Raw genomic sequence first — 24,958 nt, 5'->3', positions numbered from 1 at the left:
AAGCAGGATGAGAAAAACCATTAATTCTTAAAATCTGTTTTTCTTGATTTGTTCCACATGTGCACGTATATGCTCTGAAATAGCCTCCTGACTAGAAGATCAAGGAGGTGTAGGAATATAAAATAATGATTTGGGTTTTCATACGTAAATTCATTTCAGTCTTATTTAATTTTTTGTAAATTAACTAAGTGATCAAAGAAAGAATATTGTAGCTTTCATATAAAGTATAAAATTTCACTTATTTTTCTTAATGTGATATGCTCATTTTATGGAACTTAATGGTGGTTTGAACATAAGCCGAAATAATGTCCTTTATATATAAATCGATTAATGTATATATTTATAAACAGGACACTAATGTATATTTTTGTCTCTATTGAAATGTAACATAATCAATACTCTAAGCAGGGTTCCAACATTTCTAAACTTAAAAGAATATTTTAAGTGAAAATCTAATAGATACAGTGGTGGTCTGGAAATTAGGTGATAGGCAGGTGTGCATGTGTGTATAAGAATTATAAACAATGAACATAATTAAACACTGAAAGCACAGTGAACTCGGAGAGCAGTTCTATAGAGTTCTTCAAGGTTATCTTCATGACTGCTCATATCGTTATAATAGTGTGGATATGCTGAACAATAGAATCTTTTCTGATTGATTGCTGAAGAGATTTTTCTACAATGCTAATTTAATAATCTGTACAATATGAGAATCACTTCAAATGAACATCAATTATTTTTTAAAATTTTTATAGATTTGCAGTACCGTGTCATCCTAGATTCACTAAGACAAATATCACGAAGTTTTTTCTCTGGAACTCAAGAGAGAAAGGTTCAAAGGAACATCACAGTTCGAAAATCAGAATGCACTAAACACTCCTTCTACATGTTGGCAAGTAAATCATATATCATAGCTGCCTTATTCCAAGTCAAGTATATAGTAGAGATGCCTTATTTCAAGTCAATCAAATTCTTGTTTTATTTCAAAATGCATTTATGATGTCATAAAGGAAACTGTATGTTGTTTTTTCATTTTTATCATAAAATTACAGGTCTAATTTTCTCATTTCCAAATATTTGTAAAACTATCTCTTGTCTTCCCTATCTGTGTAATCAGACATCCATATATTATGGAATGACAGTAAAAGACACGATGTACCAGTTGACGAGAAACCTTATTCGTGTATTTCTTCCTTTCTTTCGTTCATTTATTCCTTCAACTTGAAAATAATTAACTTCTGTAGACCTTGTCTGTCAGTTGTGGTTGATAAGTGTTTAACCGCTCTAAGGGCAGACTGCTGGACTGTATGCTTCCTTGGGGTTTAGGTAACTATGTATCTCGCTGTTTGACTTTAGAGCGAAGGAGAAAATAATCTGACATTTTCTATCTTCTGTTGGCTTTGTGCTACTTCAGTTTTTCTTTTTTAATTTTAGTGCATGAGGGAGGCTTGGAAAGCAAACTATTAATCTTTAGAGGTGGCTGGTAAGCCTGTGTGACTAATTTAAAATGTGTTTCGTTGGGGCACTGTGTATGTGGGGAGTGTTCCCAGCAGAGGGCAGGAGTTTCCTAAACATCTTCTTAAAATGTACATGAGCGTGATAAAAATAAAGAGCAGCGTGAAGGTAATGAGAAAACACTGATTTTAGTAACTGACATTAAGACTTAGAGACTTGATGGTAAACTTGGAGTTTTAAATGAAACAGGCCAATTTTCCCACTGCTGATTATTTTTGTATTATTGATATATTCATAGTCTATATTTTGAAAATTGTAGTTTGGGCAGGAAGTGACAGAAAATGTGCATCTTTCTGTGCCTCATTTGTTCTTTTTCAGTGATATTCATGTTGATATGCTTCAAGATATTTATCAAAATAAGCATATTCTATCAACATCAAGATCAATCTATAATCTGATAAAATAACACTGGAGTTGTCCCTCCTGTTTAGTTCATCAGAACTGAACACTTAGGAATTAGAATGTGGATAAAATTTGAATGGGCGTGAAACCAGATATGGTATTGTCTCCAACCTGCTAAAAATCATCTCAGTCTATGTTTGTCCACAAATTCACCATCTAAGCTATGTGTAGGTACTGGTGTTAAAAGGATGGAAATATTTTCAAAATTTCCAAAATTGTTTTTGATTTTGAAATAAGCACTTTCAAATTTGTTCTGGAGTCAGCCAGTGTGGAATTTGTATCCCAGATGTTCCACATTCTGAGTGACTTTTTTTGGTAAAGTTGTTTGGTCTCTTTGTCTTTCATCTGTAAAGTAAGGATCATAGTAGTTACTCATCTTAGAGAACTGTTGAAATAATTTGCAATAATGTATATAAAGCTCATAATTTTGAATACGATAAATGATCATTGATATTGATGAATGTTAACAATATTAATCATATTCACATCCTTTCCAAATAATTTTACATTATAAAATTCTTGGCCAGGCACGGTGGCTCACTCCTGTAATCTCAGCACTTTGGGAGGCCAAGATGGGCGGACCACCACCAGCCTGGCCAAAATGGCAAAACGCCATCTCTACTATAATCACAAAAATTAGCCTGGCGTGATGGCACACACCTGTAATCTCAGCTACTCAGGAGGCTGAGACAGGAGAATCGCTTGAACCCAGAAAGCGGAGGTTGCAGTGAGCCAAGATCATGTCACTTGTTCTCCAGCCTAGACGACAGAGCAAAACCCTGTCTCGAAAAAAAATAAATTCTTATAGCTCTAGGTATATGTATTATATTAATGAAATATAACTCATTTTATAGAAAGTTTGCCTTTCTGAAGTTGGGAAATGTTCCCGTAAGTATTACATAGTGACATTTAGCTTGAGGTCTCAAGAGAAACTGTGATGCAAGTGGCTCAGGGTGGCATATGTTGACACAGCAAGGTATGATGCTGCCATCACTGCAGCAGGGCCCCCTGAGGAGCTGAAAGTGAGTCAACAGGTCATACTCTGAAGCCTCCACTTCCCCTATGCCCCTTGTTAGAATGCCAGTCTGTCTCCAGGAAGCAAAAGCCTGGTGAGGTCATAAGTCAGATTAGACGCAGAAGAATGTTCCAGTAAGCTTGACCCTTAGGGACAGAAGAAGGAGACTTAACAAGGTCAGAACACCCAATAAATATGATACCAATGATATGTTTCATGTTTCACCTTCTAGGACAAGCATGACTTTCAGGACTCTGTGAGAATAACATTGGACTTTAATCTCACTGATCCAGAAAATGGGCCTGTTCTTGATGATTCTCTACCAAACTCAGTACATGAATATGTAAGTCAGATTTCTTTAAAATACAAAATACCAACTTGTGAATATTTTAGTGTCACCAGTAAACCAAGTTCTTTCCCTACTCTGCATTGGTCACTAAGAAAGAACAACCAACTGGAAGAAAGGAAAAAAAAGACCAGCAGGTTTTATTTCTGGCCAGGAATGAAGAAGGAGTGAGCTTTTGTGCTAAAGACCTCCTTCTCCTCAAGCTGTGAAAATCTGGGGAATTTTAAGGAATTAGATGTGGGGCAGGGAGGTATGTGTAAGCATGTGCAAAGAGGACCTCCAGATGTACAGGTGCAGATCATAAACATGCTGCTTTATACAACATACATGTTCAAGAAATGGTGGCCATTTTCTTCTATGACAAGGACTTTAGCATAATAATGACATGTTAATGATCTAAAGGTAACAAGGGGTTGCTGATTCTGATTTGCTCCGTTTTCTCAATGGCTTTATCTTCCTCTGGCCATTGGCAAAGGGTCCTGAAGCTCCCAGGCCATCTGGAGTTGTTTTCCAGCAAACTTACCTACAGATAAAGAGACTAGAAAAAAAAAAAACTGTTTAAGAGAAAATATGAGCTTTCTCAGCTATCTACTGTTTAACAAAATAATGAACTTTCTCAGCCGTATCTTCAGATTTGCCCTAGTAACATTAGGAAAAAGCTTGAAATCCATGCACCCATAAATCTAAATCACTTAAAAATGTTTTTAAAAAGAATTAAGAGTCTTCTAGACTTTTCCCAGTCCTCTTAATTTCCTATTATTGGAGTTTAAGAAAACTAATAAATGATACTCATTTTTACCTCACTTGAATCCAGGACCAATGGAAAGAAATCTCCCCCTTTTTTCTAATAACCACCGGATGGTAGGGTATGATTTAGGTATAAAGGATGTCCTCACACTGAAGTGTGGACTTAGACTACCCATAACCAACTCGGTCATCACCAGTGCTGGTCCATCTCTGTCCTTCTTCATGGAGCCCACCTTGTAAAACTTGTAAATAGGAGAAGTAGAGCCGAATGTGTGCTTCTTATGGGCACACAGCTGCTCCAGGGATAGAAAAGAGAGAAAGGGACTGAGTTGTGTTCACTTAGTTCCTGTTCCCAAAGTTAGAGTCCATGTGCCACCCCCGAGAGTGAGTGAGGAGAGAGAAGAGGGAGAGTGTCACGAGTGTGGCTGCACTGGAGGAGACACTGGGGATGGGGAATTCATTCTCCCCACACATCCATCTCCCACTCTCCTTTCTTCCCACCAATAGATTGTTTTATACATACCAGGCGTTGCAGCTTTCAGTCTAACCCAGGAAACAGGTATTAAATAGTAATTAGAGCGTATGCCACAGAGAATTTCAGAGCTCTATAGGAATTTCCAACTAGGCTGGAAAGTCAGGAGAGCCCTCCTGAAGTCGTGCCATTTCAGGATAGGGCAAATTCCACCCTATTTAGAGGAGTTTGGGGAGCAGAGGTGACGGTAAATGTGAAGGTCCTGAGCATGAAGGAAACTGAATGACATTTGCTAGTGTGGCTGATGTTGAAGAGCAAGAAAGGAGGTGATGCGAGGTGAGGCTGGAGGTAAAGGTGGGGGCCAGGTCATTTGGGACTTGGTACCACTGCACAAATTCTAAACGTTTGAAAGAGCAGTGCAGTGCTTTTGAAGATTTCTATTTGGTTCAGTCATGGGACAGGATGCCGCTGAGTGAAGAGTGGTTGGAGAGAAACACAGGTGGATGTGGGGGACCAATGAGAAGCTATTACTTTAGTTCAGGGAGGAAATGAGAATGCTCGGGTGAGAGGTGGTGGTGGGAATGAAGAAGCAAAAAGGATTGGAGAGATACTTCGAAAAGGAGTAGAATGGGGGCGCTTGGTGAATTACATATGGTGGTGGTGGAGAGGCGGTCAGTAAAGAAGAATCAAGCGAAGCTCCTAGATTTGTGGTTTGACCATTTTCCACCCTCTCGGCTGAACTTTATAGCATTCCTAAGTGTTCGATTAATTTTAAGAGAAAAATCTCATAATTCGAGTTGAGTCGATTTAGGTTCTTATAGTACTTGACTTTGTATTTGGAAACCATTCTTCCCTGGCAGACAAAAGCCAGTGCAAAACATCCATGAAAATTGTGCATTCTTAAGAGGACTAGCACAATTTACATTTGCAAGTAAATGTTTATTCTTCTCCCCTGTAAACTACAGGGATAAATATAAAATCTCTTAAGATTTGTGGAGCAAAATTGATTCTGTTTGTGAGTTGCTTAACTTACTTCGGCTGTATGCCATTTCTGTTACACAAATTGATGGGTGATTTTCAATAGTGTGTAGTTAAATTTTGAAAAATGCTTTCCTGTCACCATTTCAGATTCCCTTCGCCAAAGATTGTGGAAACAAGGAAAAATGTATCTCGGACCTCAGCCTTAATGTCACCACCACAGAAAAAGACTTGCTGATTGTCCGGTCCCAGAATGATAAGTTCAACATTAGCATCACAGTGAAAAATACAAAGGACAGTGCCTATAACACCAGGACAATAGTGCATTATTCTCCAAATCTAGTGTTTTCAGGAATTGAGGTAAACTTTTAGTTTTTCATTTATTTATTCTCTTAACAGTCATTTACTGAGTCTATTTTTCATACTACTGAGATAATTGCTTTTATTAGATTGATTTTGAAAGAACAGAAGGAATTTTTTACAACATTAGTACTCACCAATAGTGAAAGTATTCAGCTTTTAAAAAAGCTGTGTTTTATTTATTCAAATATGTATGTCTTTTTTTCGATTCTGTATGAGGAAAGGATAGCTCATGCAGAAAAATTGTATGTTTCACAAAATCCTTAAAACACTGAAATTGAGAAGGAGTCAAGGGAAACAATAACAATCAAAGCTAAAACAGTTTAACAGAGGTACAGAGAGGTACAGAGAGATTTATATTAAATAACTGTCTTATTGATTGATAACACGTTTCTTTTATTATGTTGGCAATAAAATGTATTAATCTGCATAAGATGCTATATCAGAGGTAATCAGCATTTCCAAGTTTGAACTTTGCTTTTAATTCTGATCTCCAAATGAACCCCACTGAGTTAAAATTTTGTGTCTATTTATATTAATTAATACCAAATACAATTTATATAAAAAGCAATGCACTTAATATTATACATAGTATTAAAACACTATTGTCTAGTTTCTGTAAACTCAGATTTCATGGACATTTCTCTCTGTCCGTTAGGATATCATTTAGAGGCATGATGACTAAGACAAACCTGAAAATAATGTCATATATTACAATATTTTTAATTCAATTAAGAATACTAATTATGAATACAAGCGTGCAAAGTAATTTTGGGGAAAATATTACCACTAAATATTTCTCTGGAAAGGATACTATGTTAAAAAGTATTGCCTATCTTCTCCTCAGCTGACTTGATGGCCTTGGCAGAGAGGCACAGCTAAAAATCTAACAGTGTATCTCCTCTGTAGATATTAACAATGACAACAGTAATAACGATGGCAGCCTTTTCTTGAGTCACATTAAATATCAGGCACTGTTCTAAGGATTTCACTTATTTAATTTTCATTAATTCTTTTGTAAGTAGCTACTACTGTACTGCAGAGATGTGACGATAAAACCTTTTTTCCTTGTTTTAACATTCTTGTAGTTGCATTTTACAATTGACAACATGTTTATTTACCTGGCAGCATTATTTTTCCTTCTTATTGCTATGTAAAAATAATGGCTTATCTCACGGTTCAATAGCATTTTAAGTTGGACAGAATATAGTATACGACTAACCCACTTGATAGAAAATCAATCCCAGAGAGGTGAGGAACCTTAACAAGGATAAAGTTAATAGTGGTGCTGTCAGGGTTTAAATTCTGGCGGTCACAGGTCAGAGCCTGTGCTCTTATCCACTGCGCTAGACTCCTGTAATGACTAACATTCACTGAAAGCTGCTCTGTGCCAGCCTGGGATGTGTGGATTATTTTATCCAGCCACGGCAATCACCCTGTGAGGGAGCTGCTGTTAGTACTTCCATTTTACAACTGAAGATTTAGGCAGGATCGTGAGATATGCTTTGTCTTTCAGGCACCCTCAAGTGATGTTTTTAGATTTCCATGAGCTGTGGAACAGGTGATCCCAGAATTCTGTGCCTCCGCCAGCTAAATCAAGACGAGAATATTGGCAAGGCAGTCACCAAGTCACAGCTGGGAAAATTCTGAAAGAACACGTTTCAATATTTCACCTGCTTATCCAATCTGATTCTGTTTACTTTCTCTTCCTAGGCTATCCAAAAAGACAGTTGTGAATCCAATCATAATATCACATGTAAAGTTGGATATCCCTTCCTCAGAAGAGGAGAGATGGTGAGCAGATGACACAAAACACATGGGGAAATTGAATATGAAAAGTAATATGCGCAAAGACAAATATATAAATCCTTCCCATAGTAGTTTAGAATAATACAGATGAAAAATATTGAGTTCAAAATTGTGACAGACTAGAATATGCTATGGTCAGAATGGTTGTGCCCCATCAAAATTCATACATTAATACTTAATCCCCAAAGTGATAGTAGTAAAAGATGAGGCCACTGGGAGGTCGTTAGGTCCAGAGGGTGGAGCCCTCATGAGGGATTAGTGCCCTCATAAGAGAGGCTTAAGGGAGACTGTTCATCCCTTCTACCACGTGAGAACACATAGCAGGTTCCATCTATGAGAACTGGGTGTTTCCAGACACTGAACCTGTTAGTGCCTTGATCTTGGACTCCCGAACTGTGAGCAAAATATTTCTGTTATTTATAAATTGCCTGGTATAAGGTATTTTGTTATAACAGCCAAAATAGACTAAGGCAGAGTCAGAAAACAATTCTTACACAGGCAAACTCGAACACCAAGACAAGATTTAAAATTTATACTATGTAACATATCTAATTTATGCTAGATAACATATCTGATAAAATGGAGCTGGGACATTCTGTTATTGGAGTCTCCTAGGTAGTAGGCATCTCTGGCCTTCAAGAAAAAGAATGCTTCAAATAGATTGGCTTAGAACTTAATTCAGAAATTCTCCTTCCATCTCCCTTTTTAAAAAACAATTGCCTTATTGAGCTATAATTCACATAACATAGAGTTCACTCATTTAAAGTGTGCACTTCAATGGGTTTTAGTATATTCACCAAATTATAAATTGCACAGTCATTACAACTGATTTTAGAACATTTTCACAAACCACAAAGAAACCACATATGCATTGGCAGTCACTCTGTTTTTCCTCAACGGCCTTTTTTCCAGCCCCAGGCAACCACTAATCTACTTTCTTTTTCTATGGATTTGCCTGTTCCGGACACTTTGTATGAGTGGAATCATACGTACAGTCATCCCTCGGTATCTGTGGGGGATTGCTTCCAGGACCCTCTTTGGATAACAAAATGCTCAGATGTTCAAGTCCCTTTGATAAAATGGCATCTAACCTATGCACATCCTCCCATATACGTTACATCAGTTCTAGATTACTTATAATACATAATACAATGTAAACACTATGTAAATAGTAGTTATACCATATTGGGTTTTTATTTAAATTTTTATTGTTGAATTGTTACTTTTTTTAATATTATCAACTCACAGTTGGTGAAAGCTAGAATGCATGGATTGAGAGGGCTGATTGTATGGGCTTTGGGTACAAGCTTCTTTCACCAATCATAATTTTTTCCAGGTTTAACTGTGATGTAGCATGTATGAATACTTCATTCCTTTTTATTACAAAGTAATATTCCAGTATGAAGATATATTACATTTTATTTATCCATGCATTAGTTGATGGGTATTTGGATTGTCTCTACTTTTTGGATACTATAAAAAATACTACTATAAATATCTATGTACAGATTTTGGTGTAGACACATGTTTTCTGAACTTTTGTCTACTATAGTTCAAGCCCACTCAGTCAAGCTTCTACTAGAATGGTAATTATTATTTCAAAGCAACAAGAAAACCGCAGAGGCTACAGATTCTTAGAACTATTTTTTTCTTTGCAGTTATAAATCAAAATATGTATGGATAAAGAAAACTCTAAACATAATATGATGCAAATCTTGTGAACTTTGAATTCTTGTCATCCTTTCTGTGAATAGCACCTAAATCAATAAAAGAGCTTTCAATATCAGACCTTCTTCTGTTTAGCACTTAATCACAAAAAATAAAATTTTAGATAGTTTCTATTAATTGTGCATTTTATATTATAATTTTGCTGTCCCAAATTCCAAAATACCTTGGCACAAAATGAGATTAGTTTTGAGAAGAAGAAACATAATACTTAACAAGCATTATTATAAGGCTACTTGCAGTAGTACTGTGGGTGAGATATGTCTTTGAACAAATAATGTAGTGTTCCGTCTGCCTGCTGATGTTTACATAGAGTCATGGATTATATAGTTCATATGCTTAGGCATGGTGTTTCAAAGTCAGTTACCTATATTAGAGTGTCAGTATAACAAAATACATACCAGTTTTTCTTAAGTATTACTTTTAGTAGGAAGACCTATATAAACATAACTTTCTGCATTTTCTTCATAATAATTTACTCTAAATAGCCAAGGCTTTCAGTTTCTTTTATTTTCTTGTTATTGTGCCTTTAAGGTCCAAAACTTTTTTATACTATCAAATTAATGGAACCAAGTATGCTTTCCTGTAATTCTGTAATGAATATGAATAGATGATTGCCTGTCTTGAAGTTTTTACATTTAAGAAGATTTAATTATGATCATTTCCCAATTATATTGTTTATTATTGTGCTCTGGTAAACCATGGTAATATAATAAAGTAAATAAGAGTGGCTTTATGGTGGAGGTTTATATTTAGTATAAATAATTTTTGTTGCTATCATTTGAATAAAGTATTAAAATTTATAATATCTGTCAAAAAATTACAACAAATTTAGTTTCCAAATATTAATTGACTTTTATTTGCAGTTCTAGAATCAGGTAACACCTTATTCTGTAAAATAAAATGAGTGATGGATGAGCTGGGCAGAGGAAGTTGGCTTTATAGAGAGAAAAGGTCTGAAGAAAGGAGAAATGGAGAACAAAAAGTGGATTGTTAATTTCAAAGTTATTTTCCTTGTAAAGGTTGAAGCAGAGGGAATTTTCTTATGCTGTCTAAAACTGGCTTAATTGGGGATTTGGTGATTATTTATCACTCTTCATCTCTCAAAAACTCAGATACATGACTTAATTTCAGTTTTGTAGTGTGGAACTTAAGCATGATTTAGCCTGTTGGGCCTAGATCATTAGCTCAGTCCAAACCAGTGACCGCTTATACATTTTATTTAACATGTGTCTTAGTGTATTCTGGCTGCTATGAGTAAACATCATAAACAGAGTAGCTTATAAACCAGAAATTTATTTTTCACAGTCTGGAAGCTGGGAAGTCCAAGAGCAATGCACTGCTAGATCCAGCATCTGGTGAGGGCCTGTTTCATGCTTCATAGAAGTCATCTTTTCAATGCATCCTCAGATAGCAAAATCAGGGAGGCAGCGTTCTGAGGCTCCTGTTACAGGGTACTAATCCCACTCATGAGGGCTCTGCCCTTTTGAGCTCATCACCTGCCCAATGGCCTCATCTCCTAATATCATCACATTGGTGTTTAGGTTTCAACCTATGAATTTGGAGGGAAACATTCAGATCATAGCAATATGTAAAACATGGTACATATTCACACTGAAAGGTACATATATATTATGTATTATTCTATTTTTGAGATACAATAAGGCTTTATTTGTAATATAATGTTTCTCAACTTCATAATTTGAGTTTTGTTGATGTCATTTATGGAAATAGAATATTTTATTAATTCATTTATTTATTTATTTTTTAAGATGGGGTTTCACCATGATGGCCAGACTGGTCTTGAACTCCTGACCTCAGGTGATCCACCCACCTCGGCCTCCCAAAGTGCTAGGATTACAGGCATGAGCCACCACACCCGGCCCAGAAATAGAATATTTTAATCAAAGTAAAAAATTACTTATTTGTTACTAAAGACATATTTTTATTTTATAGGTAACGTTCAAAATATTGTTTCAGTTTAACACCTCCTTTCTCATGGAAAATGTGACCATTCATTTAAGTGCAACAAGGTTGGTTTACATATGTATAAATGTATGCATGTGAATGTATGTCACTTCTTCTGTGTATTTTGAATGTTTTGCTCTATAAACTCACAGTTTCTTCCAGGTTGTAGAAGATCAGTAGAAGTGGAAGGCAACTAACTACTTTGCTTCACAAAAACACTCTTATGAATAATTAGTAAAATAAACTTTTATTTAATAGAAATAATTCACCTAAGTTAAATCAATGGTCCTATGAGTTATAGAAGATACCATAATCACACATCATTTATATCTGCCAAATTGCATTTAAATTCATAAAAATGTTACTGGCTCTGCTAATTTAAAAGCTTTCACTGGCTGCCCATCAAGGTCAAATGAATCATTAGATGGACTTAAAATCTGATATCCTTTTGTAGTTTAATATACTTTATTCAAATCAATCAGAGCTTCTGAACCGTATCATAGAACACGCAGACTAATAACAGCAAAGGGCCTGTAAGGAAGTGAAATAATGGTCTAACTTTCTTCTAATTGTAATTATCCACTGATCTGTCTCCAGTGAGATGGTATCTTTTGCTGCTTTATTCACAGTGACTAGCACTGTGCCTGCCATATTATAATCACTAAATAGATATAGAGCAAATAAATAAATTAGGGAAATGAACTAATGGATTAATTCAAGCCAACTCAACAAATACTTATTTGACATCTATTATGGGCAAAATATTTAATTAGTCACTGTAAGAAATATTAAAATTACTAAGGGCCTGAAACTCCTCATAAGGTAAGTATTACAGTAGGGGGTTGAGAATAGTATAGATTATTATAACCTGGGATAGAATAAAAACAATCTATTATAGAGATATAAAGCTGTGTCAGAAAATTAACAGAAGCTGAAATAATATATACTTGGCAATGGGAACCCCAGAAAGCTTCATCAAGGAAATTATAAGCTGAAATATAAAGAATACATAAAGTAGCAATGAAAATAAACAGGGAGTATGCATTCTATCATATTATGCTAGGTACTGACTGCCAGTCAAGGTATTATTTCTTAATTGAACAGATCATGAGGGTACAGTAAAGTTTTTGAGAGGTAAAATCATCTGTACAGAGCTGCTGCTTATGAAGATTAACTTAGGAAGGCTGCAGTGTGGAATGAATGAGAGAAAAGGAAACCATTCGTGCTGAGAGCTGAGTCACACAAATACCCAAGGCAGCATGCTGCTCTCTCTGTCCTTCTGCTTATGAGCCACTTTATACATTTGGGAATAAGCAGGACCATTAAAAAGCACTCTTATGACCATTCTGTGAGACAGTATGCTAGGTGCTTGGTCAGTTGGTGGAGGGGTGTGTGTGACAGTAGTGAAAGCTAACACTTACTGAATATTTCCTATGTCCTAGGCACAGTCTGAAGCACTCTATACTTATAACTCATTTAATAATTATTTATTATCCACATTTTATAGATGAAGAAACCAAGGCAAAGACAGATAAATAATTTTACCAAAGTGTATCAGTGTCCAAGAACAATCCCATTCTTTGGCCCCAGATCCAGTGTTCATTACTCATTATATCTTTTGTACATGCTTTCTAATACAAGGAAGTATGAGATGTATGTGTATACATGTGTATACACATATATACATGTGTTTACATAATTATATACTTAAAATGATAACCAAAATCAAGAGACTAAATCAGTGCTTAACAAATAATATGATCAAGTACTTAGTATGGAAAGATTCTTAAAGAAGAAAACAAGATTTTAGATTTACCCTCAGCTGTTTGACCCTGATCACTTATCTTTGCTAAGTCCTCATCTGTGGTAAATAAAAACACCTGAGTAGATATGTGTTAAAAACACAAATTCCTGGGTCCCACCTTGGAACCTCTAAATCCACATTTCTAAGGGAAGCCCAATAATCTTTGTATTTTAACAATTAAACCCAGGGATTCTTATCATTATTGTCATAGAATTTTGAGAAACATAAATCAGTGTGATTTTCAGCTCTAGTTGCACATCAGAATCAACTTGGGAACTTTTAACCATACCCATCATCTCTGATCTCCTTCTTCATCCCAATTTAAAAAATAATAAGAAATTCTACTCTTATGTGCTTTTATTCAGTTGCCAGAATAAGCTTCTTTTTCTAACTCTTAGAAATATCTCTAAATAGTCAATATTTTAATGGTTTGTCTGAATGTGCTGTGTATTTTCTAGTGACAGTGAAGAACCTCCTGAAACCCTTTCTGATAATGTAGTAAACATTTCTATCCCGGTAAAATATGAAGTTGGACTACAGTTTTACAGGTAGGAGAAAACTGCATTTTTATGTTGATGCCTTTCTATTAACCCAGTGGTTCTCAAAGTGTGGTCCCCGGCAGGCCAAGGGCATCAGCACCACCCGGAAACTTCTTAGGCAAATTATCCGGCCCCACCCAAAACCTATTAAATCAGAAACTCAGAAGACAGGGTTAAATGAGACTTCCAGGTAATTCTCATACATCCTAATGTTTGAGAACTAAATAACCCAAAATGTTAGGTGTTAGTGATACCGGATTGCATTCACTCTCCTTTCTTAAACTCCTGAATGCAAGTTGAAGACCCAGAAGTCCTTTGCAAAACACAATATTTTCTTAGAGGTCACCAGCATATTTCTGGGTCACCACTCTCAACCTGTGGAATTCGATCAGTCTTCTCAATCTGGACACACAAGATTAAAACATTTCTCATTGATAAGAGCTGTTTATTTCTTCCACCATTCATAAACCATTCTTTATCTTAAGAACCTCTTATGTATCCAAACACAAATCATGTTGACAAACTTTCTCTCTATAATTTCCCCTGCTTAAGCAGAACTCCAAGCTTTTGCTAAATAAACATGTGTAATATATATCAAAAGTATAAGAATCCGTGGCAAGTGGGCTTATTCTGAAGGTCTTTTCATTTTATTAATGTTTTAATAATAGTGGCTAACATTTATTGAACCTTTGTGTTCTGTCTTATCTGATCCTTATGATAACTCTGTGGTTCAAATACAACTATCTCCATTTTCCAGTTGAAGAAATTGAGGTTCAAAGAGGCTAATTTACAGGTAGGAGGTTATATGTTGCAGGTTATATGTTCAGGAAGTGTTAATTTAAATCATTTCACATGTTCTTTTTTTCTTTTAATTTAAAAAGTGTTTTAAATTGACATGAAATAATTGTACATATTTATGAAGTGCTTGGAGGTGTGATGCATGTAATATACAGCAATTAAACAAGTAATTAGCATATCTGTCATCTCAAACATTTATCTTTTCTTTGTATTGGGAACATTCAGTATCTTCCTTCTGGCTTACTAATTTATTCTCTGTGGCACTTTCTCTTTACTAATGAGAGACTACAAAAATGGCATGATTATAGGTATACATGAAGATTTTGCTAATATTTCTCAGCCTTTAAATTCTGTCAGTTATTTTCTGTTTTTCTGCATCCACTTCTATTGGTGCACTCACTTTTCCCCCAAGAGTTTTCCATTTATTTAAAATCAAATTTTGTCAAATGTTTATAAATATTTTTTGTCTTCCCTTGACTGAAGTGCTGCTTAAAAACAGGCTATTTTACCCTACCAAGTTCATCCAGAGAACATGATGAAGCTGTATAGAGAAGATTGAACTTTTAAGTTTAGCAGCAAATATAGGACCTTAAATTGTGAAATGGGAAACATTTGAAATCTATTTAGAATTCAGCACTGCTAAAAATTACATTTTAGCTTTATTATTCACTAGATATAAATGGTTTTAGTGAATTTATGGAAAATTTTCACTTGTTAACAATGAAATTTTAACTTTTAAAATTCATATTTTAGCATTTTGGGGTTAAATAAGCATCAGTGACTATTGAACTAAATTATATAATCCTTCTCACTCTCCTCAAAGATTTAATTTTAGGTTTGAAAGTAAATGAACACCTCTTTGATTTGAAGTCCCTACAAGTATTTTTGTGGAATTACATGATATGGAGAAAGAAAAGAATGAGGCCAAATAAAAGCTAAACTTCGTTGTGTTTTATTTTTCTTCTAATTAATTCTTTTAAGCTCTGCCAGTGAATACCACATTTCAATTGCTGCCAATGAGACAGTCCCTGAAGTTATTAATTCTACTGAGGACATTGGAAATGAAATTAATATCTTCTACTTGGTAAGAGATCACCTCTAAAATAGTATTCTAAAGGAGCTATTTGTACATTTATAAATTAAATAATTAACAGATACATAAAAATATGTTGCTTCAGTGTTTAATCTCTTAATTCCAGGATCTTTTTCTTTATTTATAATTTTACTAAAGGTTTAAATTGGCGATAATTATATTTTTAAATCAATTCAGAGATCTAAGTCTCTAATTTCCTCAAAATAAGATACCGTTAGAATGACTTTCTAGGAAAAATGTAAACTTTGAAACTAAATAGATGCTACATAAAAACCTGTAGGCTTTACTTACATTATTTTTTCAGTATAACTGAGAAAGGCACCTTTTCATTAATTATGACTATTTAGGAAATTTGTTATCACAATTGTCTTGATAATTTTTTTATTAAACAAATATGTATCACATTCCCCTCATTGTTACCTTTCACACGCATTGTACTATAAGTTACTCATGTTGGTACCACCACCTCCTTAGTGATGTTTCCTATTACATTTATTTTTCCTTTTAAAGCCTTCATAACAAACTCTTTCTAACCACTATAGCAAACAAGCATGGAATTTCATTTTAGGTAATGCCTGGTTACGGACACAGCCTCAACTTAAGTTAAAATTACTCAAGGAAAAAAAAGAACACAATTCAAATAATAGATTTAAATATGTATTCAAAAGTATGAAATAATGCAACATAATTATAAATGAAGATAATCTCAATCCCTTTGGAAATTGCCAACAACAAACAAGCTCTCTCCCAAAGTATAAATAAACGTATACTCCCAAGTGATTCCATTTTTTTTAATTTGTACTCTTTGCTAGAATTCCTATGATAAGCTATACCCTGGAAATTAGCATAAATGCCAATCACTCTACTGGAGTCTAAAATAGATTTTTGTAATTCAGGCTATCAGATTTCTCCAGCGCCATTCACTTTCCCTGAACTAGAGAATTAAGCAAAAAAAAAAAAAAAAAAAAAAAAAAAAAGAGAGAGAGAGAGACTTTGAATGTTGTAGATCTTTAGATATTATAACTTATTAGGGTCCAGATTTGAAATAGGTACTCTCTCTTATACAAGTGTTGATATAAATTTTATTGCTAAGAATATTCCTGAGCATAAATCTTTGTGCGTATCTCTGATTATTTTGCTGAAGTAAATTCTAGAATTGGAATAATGGAATTTTTTAAAAGAGCTTTTGTTCAGGTGAAACCCAGTAAATCTCCTGCTAGGAATTTTCCTTAGGAAATTTTTGGTGATAGAAACAAAGATTTCAGGAATGTTCTTACCAATATTATTTATAATAGTTTAAAAACTAAAACCTGGGCACAATCTAAACACTTAACACAATAAAATTACTTAAATGAATTATTATATATTCAGTGAAGAGATTATCATATATTCAATGGAGAGACTTTGTAATATTTTAGAAGGAACATTTTGGAGTAAGAAACCATACTACTGCTATTTACTAGCTCTATAATCTTGGAAGTTCTTAATTCTTTTTCTAACCTTCTTACCTCATAGATAAGACAAAGACAATAGGAGGATCTAGCACCTAGAGTTGTTAACAGGGCTAAAGGCAATAATGCATATAAGAAGATTAGCATAGTGTGTGGCACATAGTCAACAATATTGATATTGTGGTTGTTATTTAGCTATGAACTGTCATATTCTCAATAAACCTATATGTTTATGGGAAAATGCCATAGCATAATACATTTTACAGACAGGATACAAAACTTTGTATTTTATTGTGACACAAATTTTATAAATGTGCATTTATGCAAATAGTAAGGACAGGTTAACATATACTAAAATGTTAACAAGTATAGGAATCTTTTATTTTCTGTTTATTTTCAGTATTTTCCAATGTTTCTACAAGGAACATTTTCTTATCAGAAAAAAAATAATTACAGCACACAGGATTTCTGACTGAATATCAGAAAACAGAATTTGTCTGGAAATCAAGAAGATAAGAGTTAAGAGCATGTTTAAGGGTCCAGGCACAGCTGGTCAGGAACCTCCAGAATTCCTTTAATCCTGGAATTCTGGATGTATTTCATTCTTAGCAACCCAGGAAATTGCTTCAGATCTGAGGAGCTCAGTCTGGAAGGCTCAGTTGGGTGGATCACTGGCTTTCCCTGCATCTATCTATGTAGATCAAGGAGTTGCCTACCCAGCTAAAGATGCTGCACAGGATTGCCATAGGCTTCAGGCCTGCAGATCATGCTTCAGCGGTGGGAAGGGAACCACTGCACCTGGTTGACCCAGTTCAGTTGCATCTTCTAAGCAGGCAAGGGCCTCTGCATAGTGAGTTCAGTTTCCTGTTGAACTTCATCCTGCCCACCTTTGCCTCTGAGCTACATTCACTACTGGTAGCAGAACATGATACTAAGTGGAAATTTGGGATTAGTGGATAAAAACAAATGGAGACTGAGATGAAATTTAATCTGACTCTCATCAGACCAGATTATCAACAGTCAGTGGCACAAGAGCCCCAGCTGGGGGTAGAATTATGAAGGGAAGCGGATGAGAGTCTGGTTTGCTTGGATAGTGGCGGCAGATCCCATCTAGCCAGGATTAGAGGTGATTTATGGGTTTAGGGAATTACTGTAAAGCAGGTTAAGGCAACCAAAACTCTACTAAACTGTTCCATGGTATCCCTTCTTTCCAGTTTCAAACAGACTGGTATGTTTTTAAAAAATGAGTGTGGCGAGAACATAGTAACAGAAAAACTCCCAATTCTGATTTTTTATTAATCCTAGTTCTATTAGGAGAATAAGGGATGGAGGAACAATATGATTATAGCTGGCACATACAGCTGCCACCTATGAAATATCCTTATTTTCTTGTTGGCATTATTCAGAGATTTATGCCAATTCTCTGTACAATGCCATAAAGGATCTACACTCGTTTGGGGATTCAAAATATTACACAATTTACTTCAGCTAGAAAACGAAGTGTTACATAAGACAGAAAGAATTCTTTCAAAAGAGGAAGAAAGGATTACATTTCTATTTTTTTCTCATAGATAAGAAAAAGTGGATATTTTCCAATGCCAGAACTTAAGCTGTCAATTTCATTCCCCAATATGACATCAAATGGTTATCCTGTGCTGTACCCAACTGGATTGTCATCTTCTGATGTAAGTAATGTGTGCTTTGGAATTCTGTCATTACTGTTATCTTTTCCACTTTATGTGTAAGCCTTTTGTTCTGCATGACACTTGTAACAGTTTGACTAAAGTAACATGCAGAGGTATTTAGATAATTAAAAGCAAAAAATAATAATAGATGTATTATTCCCTAGGGCTGCTGTAACAAATTACCACAGATCGAGTGACTTAAAAAACAGAAATTTATTCTTTCACAGTTCTGGAGTCCAGAAGTCCAAAGTCAAGTTGTTGACAGTGTTAATTCCCTCTGGAGGCTCTGAGAGAGACTCTTTTTCATGCTGTTTTCCTAGCCTCCGGTGATAGCCAGCAACCCTTGGTGTTCCTTGGCTTGTGGCAGCATAACTCCTATTTCTGTCTCTATCTTCGCCTGGCCTTCTCTGTGTTTCTGTGTGTTCTCCTTCTCTGTGTGTTTCTGCACACTCATCATCAGATTTAGGGTCCACCCTAAATCCAGAGTGATCTCATCTGGAGATGCTTAATATAACTACGTCGGCAAAGACCCTATTTCCAAGTAAAGTCACATTCACTAGTTCTAGGAGGATTTAGGCATATCTTTGGGGATCAATATTCAATCTACTAGAGTAAAGTTTAGATAGTTCATTGTTGATTTATGCCTGAAATGTTTGTTTCACTTTTCCTTGGTATGTGGTAATCAAACAACTCTATAAAGTGTCCTCTTATTTGTGCCTAAGCATGCACAGCTGCACACAAAATAGTATAACTGCATTTACTGACATCCCAAATAATAGCAATATGCCACCCCCTTGATATTTGTAGCATAGAATGAGACTCTATGATAGCTCATTATGGTTTAGTGTCTAAAACAAAAATCACCATAAGTATTGAATTAATGTGTGCATGATTTCAGAATTTGAAAATCTGTTCATGCATTTTTAAAAGTATTCTCAGAAATCAAGAAATAGCAACAGTGCTAGTTGTCTTGTGATCACTAAAATGTTTTCCTAAGGGCAAGGAAAAAATAAGCCTCTGGAATTTCCCTCTTATCCAAAAAGCAGGTCTGTGAAAATCCAGAAGAGAAAAAAATTGTACTTTTCATACTACTTTGAAAATTGTAATCTTATTATCTTTTATCACGGATGTAGAGAGTACTGGGGAAGCAAAAGGTTTGCTAGGTTAAGTCTAGAACCAACTATCTTATAAACATAGCATTTTAACATAATATGTTAACATCCATAGGGCTGCCTGCCTACATCTTCCTCCCATGTGGACTGAGTGTCTTACCCTTGGTGTGTAGGGAATCAAAAGTATTATTGGATGAATACATAAATACAGATGAAGGTCCCTCTTTTCAGTTGTTTCACCAGCTGTAATATTGAACAGTATTTTTATTGTTTTTGTTTCCTTTTTTTTTTTTTTTTTTTTTTTTTTTTTTTTTTTTTTTTAGACGGAGTCTCTCTCTTGCTCAGGCTGGAGTGCAGTGGTGCAATCTTGATTCACTGCAACCTCCACCTCCCAAGTTCAAGTGATTCTCCTGCCTCAGCCTCACGAATAGCTGGGACTACAGGCACCCACCACCACACCTAGCTAATTTTTGTGTTTTTAGTAGAGATGGGATTTCACCATGTTAGCCAGGCTGGTCTCCTGACCTCAGATGTTCCACCCACCTCAGCCTCCACAAGTGCTAGGATTACAGGCGTGAGCCACCATGCCTGGCTGTTGTTTTTCTTTTTATCAATAGAGTTTTAAATGTTCTCCTCTTCTGTCATATGGAATTTAAAAGCTTATCTTTGATTGAAGTAATAAATTAATGAATATATTAATCATGTAATAGTAAGTTCTATTAGCATTCTTTCTTTTCCATAACAACCTAATTAGTATCCATTACAATCATAGTAACAATCCATCTTGGAGTGGATATATGTATGGCTGGTACGTAACAGCCTTTTCCACACAGCACACTTACAAAAATGGATCTTCAATATATGGCAATGGCTGTCATTCACAGATTCTTCACACTCTGCACCAAGTCATCTTTTCCTCTGCTATCTGGCATTGTCTAATAAATGTAATCTTTTCATTTCTAGAATGCAAACTGCAGACCCCATATCTCTGAGGATCCTTTCAGTATCAGCTCTGGAAAGAAAATGATTACATCAACTGACCATCTTAAAAAAGGCACAATTCTGGTAAATTAAGACAAGTGCTGTTTTTACCTTTTGCTTTCCAAATGAATAAATTTGATATCAATCTAGAAATAACTATCTGAACTATTTGAATATAGTAGATATAATACAATGGCGAGAATACTGATATGTATCTCTGGACATTTAAACAGGACTGCAGTACATGTAAATTTTCTACCATCACATGTAATCTCACTCCTTCTGACATGAGCCAAGTGAATGTTTCGCTTATCTTGTGGAAACCAACTTTTATAAAAGTAAGTAATTACATTGTTCTATGCACTGATGAATAATATCAATAAATGTTTGTTTACCGCTTAGAATATGCAAGGCACAGTGCTGCTGTTGGAAAGAATGTGAGACTAGAAGTCTAAGAGAATGTGACGAAGCCCCAGCTCTACTTAACCAGCTGTGTGTGTCTCATTTCCCCATCTGTTAGGAACTAAGTTATTACCAAGGTCCCTTCCAGAGAGATATACTTTTTTCAATCTCTCTTATCCTTTTTCTTTGTACCTTAAGAGATGAATGCCTTTCCAGTACCAAAGCTTACCTTAATACGTTGGAACTCGGTTAATGTATAGAGAATTATAAAGTGGCAAGCTTTGACCCCACCAACAAAGGAAACAGCTAACATATACCACAGACTTACTGAGTTTTATCAGACTTGTATTATATATATATATATATTTATAATTTTATAATATATATGTATATATGAAGACATTTTAACCCCTTATTAAGCCAAATCTGTCTGACGATAAGCTACTTTAAAACTTTTTACTGTATTTTGTATATTTGTTTCTCACTTAGGAAGTATTTAGTTGACCATATGACATTGCCATTTTTGAATTTGATCATACTAAGTTGCTATTTCTGTGTCATTAACTGTTAATATTGGCAATTTCATTTTTAAAATTTCAACTTTTGTTTTAGAGGCACAAGTTTGTAACAGGGGTATATTTGCATGATATTGAGGTTTTGGGAACAGATTCCATTGCTCAGGTAGTGGGCCTGATACCCAACAGGTAGTTTGTCAATTCCCCCAAGTAGTGCACAGTACCTGTTGTTCCCATGTTTATATCCATGAGTACCCAATGCTTAACTCCCACTTATAAGTAAGAACATGTGATATTTGGTTGTCTGTTTCTGTGGCATTCGCTTAGGATTATGGCCTCCATCTGCATTTATATTGCTGCAAAGGACATTATTTTGTTCTTTTTTTTATGGCTGTGCAGTGTTCCATGATGTATATGTACCATATTTTCTTCATCTAGTCCACTGTTGATGGGCAACTATGTTGATTCCATGTCTTTGCTGTTGTGAATAGCACTGCAATGAAGATATGACAGCATGTGTCTTTTTGGTAAACAGTTTATTTTGGATATATACTCAGTGATGGGTTTGCTGGGTTGAATGGTTGTTCTAAGTTGTCTGAGAAATCTCCAAATTGCTTCCCACTGACTGAACTAATTTACATCCCCACCAATAGTGTATAAGCTTTTGCTTTTCTCCACTGCCAAACCATCATCTGTCATTTTTTTATTTTGCTTTGCATTTCTCTAATGATTAGTGATAATGAGCGTTCTTTGATATGTTTGTTAGCCACTTTATGTCTTCTTTTGAGGAGTGTCTATTCATGTCCTTTGCTCGTTATTTAATGTGGTTATTTGTTGTTTGCTTGCTGATTTGCAAAAGTTCCTCATTCTACATATTAGACCTTTGTCAGGTGCATAGTTTGCAAATCTTTTCTCCCATTCTGTAGGTTATCTGTTTACTCTATTGATAGTATCTTTTGTTGTGCAGAAGCTCTTTAGTTTAATTAGATCCCATTTGTCAATTTTTGTTTTTGTCTCAATGGCTTTTAGAGACTTAGCAATGTCAGGCAGGATATTTCCTAGGTTTTCTTACAGCATTTTTATAGTTTATGGTCTTACATTTAAATCTTTACTATATGTTGTGTTAGTTTTTGTATATGGTGAAAGTTAGGGGTTCAGTCTCATTCTTCGGCATATGGCTAGCCAGTTATCTCAACGCCATTTATTGACTAGGGAGTCCTTCCATGGCTTACTTTTCTTGACCTTCTCAAAGATCAGATGGTTGTAGGTGTGTGGCTTTATTTATAAATTCTCTATTCTGTTCCACTGGTCCATATGGCTCTTCTGTACCAGTACCATACTGATTTGGTTACTGTAGTCTTATGATAGAATTCAGAGTCAGGTAGTATGATGGGTCTGGCTTGTTCTTTTTACCTGTGCTCTTTTTTTTTTTTTGGATCCATATAAATTTTAGAATTTTTTTTTTTCTAATTCTGTGAAAAATGATGTTGGTACTTTGATAGCAATAGTGTTGAATCTAAAAATTGCTTTAGGCAGTATGGCCTAATGATATTAAATGAAGGTTTTTCTTTTTATTTGTCTAATCTCTGATTTCTTGCAGCAGTGTTTTGTAGGTCTTCTTTTAGAGATCTTTCACCTCCTTGATTAGTTGTATTCCTGGTATTTCAGTGTTTTTTGTAGCTTTCGTAAATTGTGTTCTTTATTTGACTCTCAGCTTGAACATGATTGGTGTATAGAAATGCTACTAATTTTTGTACATCTATTTTATATTCTGAAACTTTACTAAAGTCATTTATGAATTCTAGGAGTTATTTTGGCAGAGTCTTAAGCATTTCCTAGGTATAGGATCATATTACCAGTGGAAAAAGATAGCTCGACTTCTATTTCTATTTGGATGTCTTTATTTCTTTACTTTGCCTTATTGCTCTGTCTAGAACTTATAGTACTAGGTTGAATAGGAGTGGTAAGAGTGGGTATCGTTGTCTTATTCCAGTTCCCAAGGGGAATGGTTCCAGCTTTTGCCCATTCAGTATGATGTTGACTTGGATTTGTTATGGATGACTCACTATTTGGAGGTATGTTCCTTTGATGCCTAGTCTGTTGAAGGTTTTTATCATGAAGGGGTGTTGGACTTTATCAGAAGCTTTTTCCCCATCTATTGAGATGATCATATGGTTTGTGCATTTAATCCTGTTTGTGGGGTGTATCACATTTATTGATTTTCATGTGTTGAACCAGCCTTACATCCCAGGAATGAAAACTACTTGATCATGACATGTTAACTTTTTTGATGTGCTGCTGAATTCGGTTTGCCAGTATTTTTTAAAAATGTATCTCTGTTCATCAGGGATATTGGCCTGATGTTTTATTGTGTATCTGCTAGATTTTGGTATCAAGAAGATGCTGGCTTCATAGACTGAGTTTGGGAGGAACCACTCCTCTTCAATTTTTTGGAATAGTTTTACTTGGTACCAGCATTTCTTTGTACATCTGTTAGAATTCAGCTGTGCCTCTGGTTCAGAGCTTTTTTTTTTTCATTTTTTTTTTTTAATTACTGATTCAATTTCAGAACTTGTTACTGGTCTGTTCAGATTTTCATGTTCTTCTGGTTTAATCTTCCTATTTCCAGGAATTTATCTATTTTCGTTTTCCATTTGCATGGTAGATTGTTCTCCATCCCTTTACTTTGACCCTGTGGCTGTTGTTCAATGTAAGATGAGTTGAAGACAGCATACAGTTGGGCCATGTCTAGTTACACATCTTGCAACTCTATGCATTTTAAGGGGATGTTTAGCCCTTTTACATTCAGGGTTAGTATTGACATATGTATAAGATTTTGATACTGTCATTGTGTTGTCAACTAGTTGTTATGTAGATTTGATTGTGTAGTTGCTTTTTAGTGTCTGTGGGCTATGTGCTTAAGTGTGTTTTGGTGATAACAGGTGTCATTCTTTTGGGTCCATATTTAACACTCCCTTGAAGACCTCTTGTAAGGCTTGTCTAGTTGTAATAAATTCCCTCATCATCTGCTTGTCTGAGAAGGATTTTATTTCTTCTTTGCTTGTGAAACTTAGTTTCATGGGATATAAAATTCTTGGTGGAGTTTCTTTTCTTTAAGGATACTGAAAATAAGTTCTAAACCTTTTCTGGCTTGTAAGGTTTCTACTGAGAGGTCTGCCACTAGCTTGATGAGGTTCCCTTTGTACATGACCTGACCCTTCTTTCTAGCTGCCTTAAGTTT

The 24,958-nt window shown here is 35.1% G+C and overlaps 1 protein-coding gene across 2 annotated transcripts in view; it reads left to right on the top strand.

Moving 5' to 3' along the window:
* Window positions 1–24,958, top strand: part of ITGA1 (integrin subunit alpha 1) — a 106,308-nt gene that overhangs the window by 67,701 nt on the left and 13,649 nt on the right. Inside the window, exons 16-25 of one of the 2 annotated variants that reach the window (XM_032281092.1) lie at window positions 756–892; window positions 3,165–3,275; window positions 5,626–5,835; window positions 7,549–7,629; window positions 11,326–11,402; window positions 13,600–13,689; window positions 15,460–15,562; window positions 18,594–18,707; window positions 20,783–20,884; window positions 21,034–21,138. In XM_032281092.1, coding sequence (XP_032136983.1) covers window positions 756–892; window positions 3,165–3,275; window positions 5,626–5,835; window positions 7,549–7,629; window positions 11,326–11,402; window positions 13,600–13,689; window positions 15,460–15,562; window positions 18,594–18,707; window positions 20,783–20,884; window positions 21,034–21,138 — 1,130 coding nt within the window. Of the gene's footprint in view, window positions 1–755; window positions 893–3,164; window positions 3,276–5,625; window positions 5,836–7,548; window positions 7,630–11,325; window positions 11,403–13,599; window positions 13,753–13,892; window positions 15,440–15,459; window positions 15,563–18,593; window positions 18,708–20,782; window positions 20,885–21,033; window positions 21,139–24,958 lie in introns of those variants that run through there. The other variant, XR_004269773.1, reaches the window with a different exon arrangement.

Source organism: Sapajus apella, unplaced genomic scaffold, assembly GCF_009761245.1.
Source record: "Sapajus apella isolate SASKATOON/1434 unplaced genomic scaffold, GSC_monkey_1.0 scaffold1, whole genome shotgun sequence".
NCBI lineage: Eukaryota > Metazoa > Chordata > Mammalia > Primates > Cebidae > Sapajus > Sapajus apella.
The sequence above is the reverse complement of the archived record's forward strand: the minus strand, read 5'-3'. Positions and strand labels throughout refer to the sequence as shown.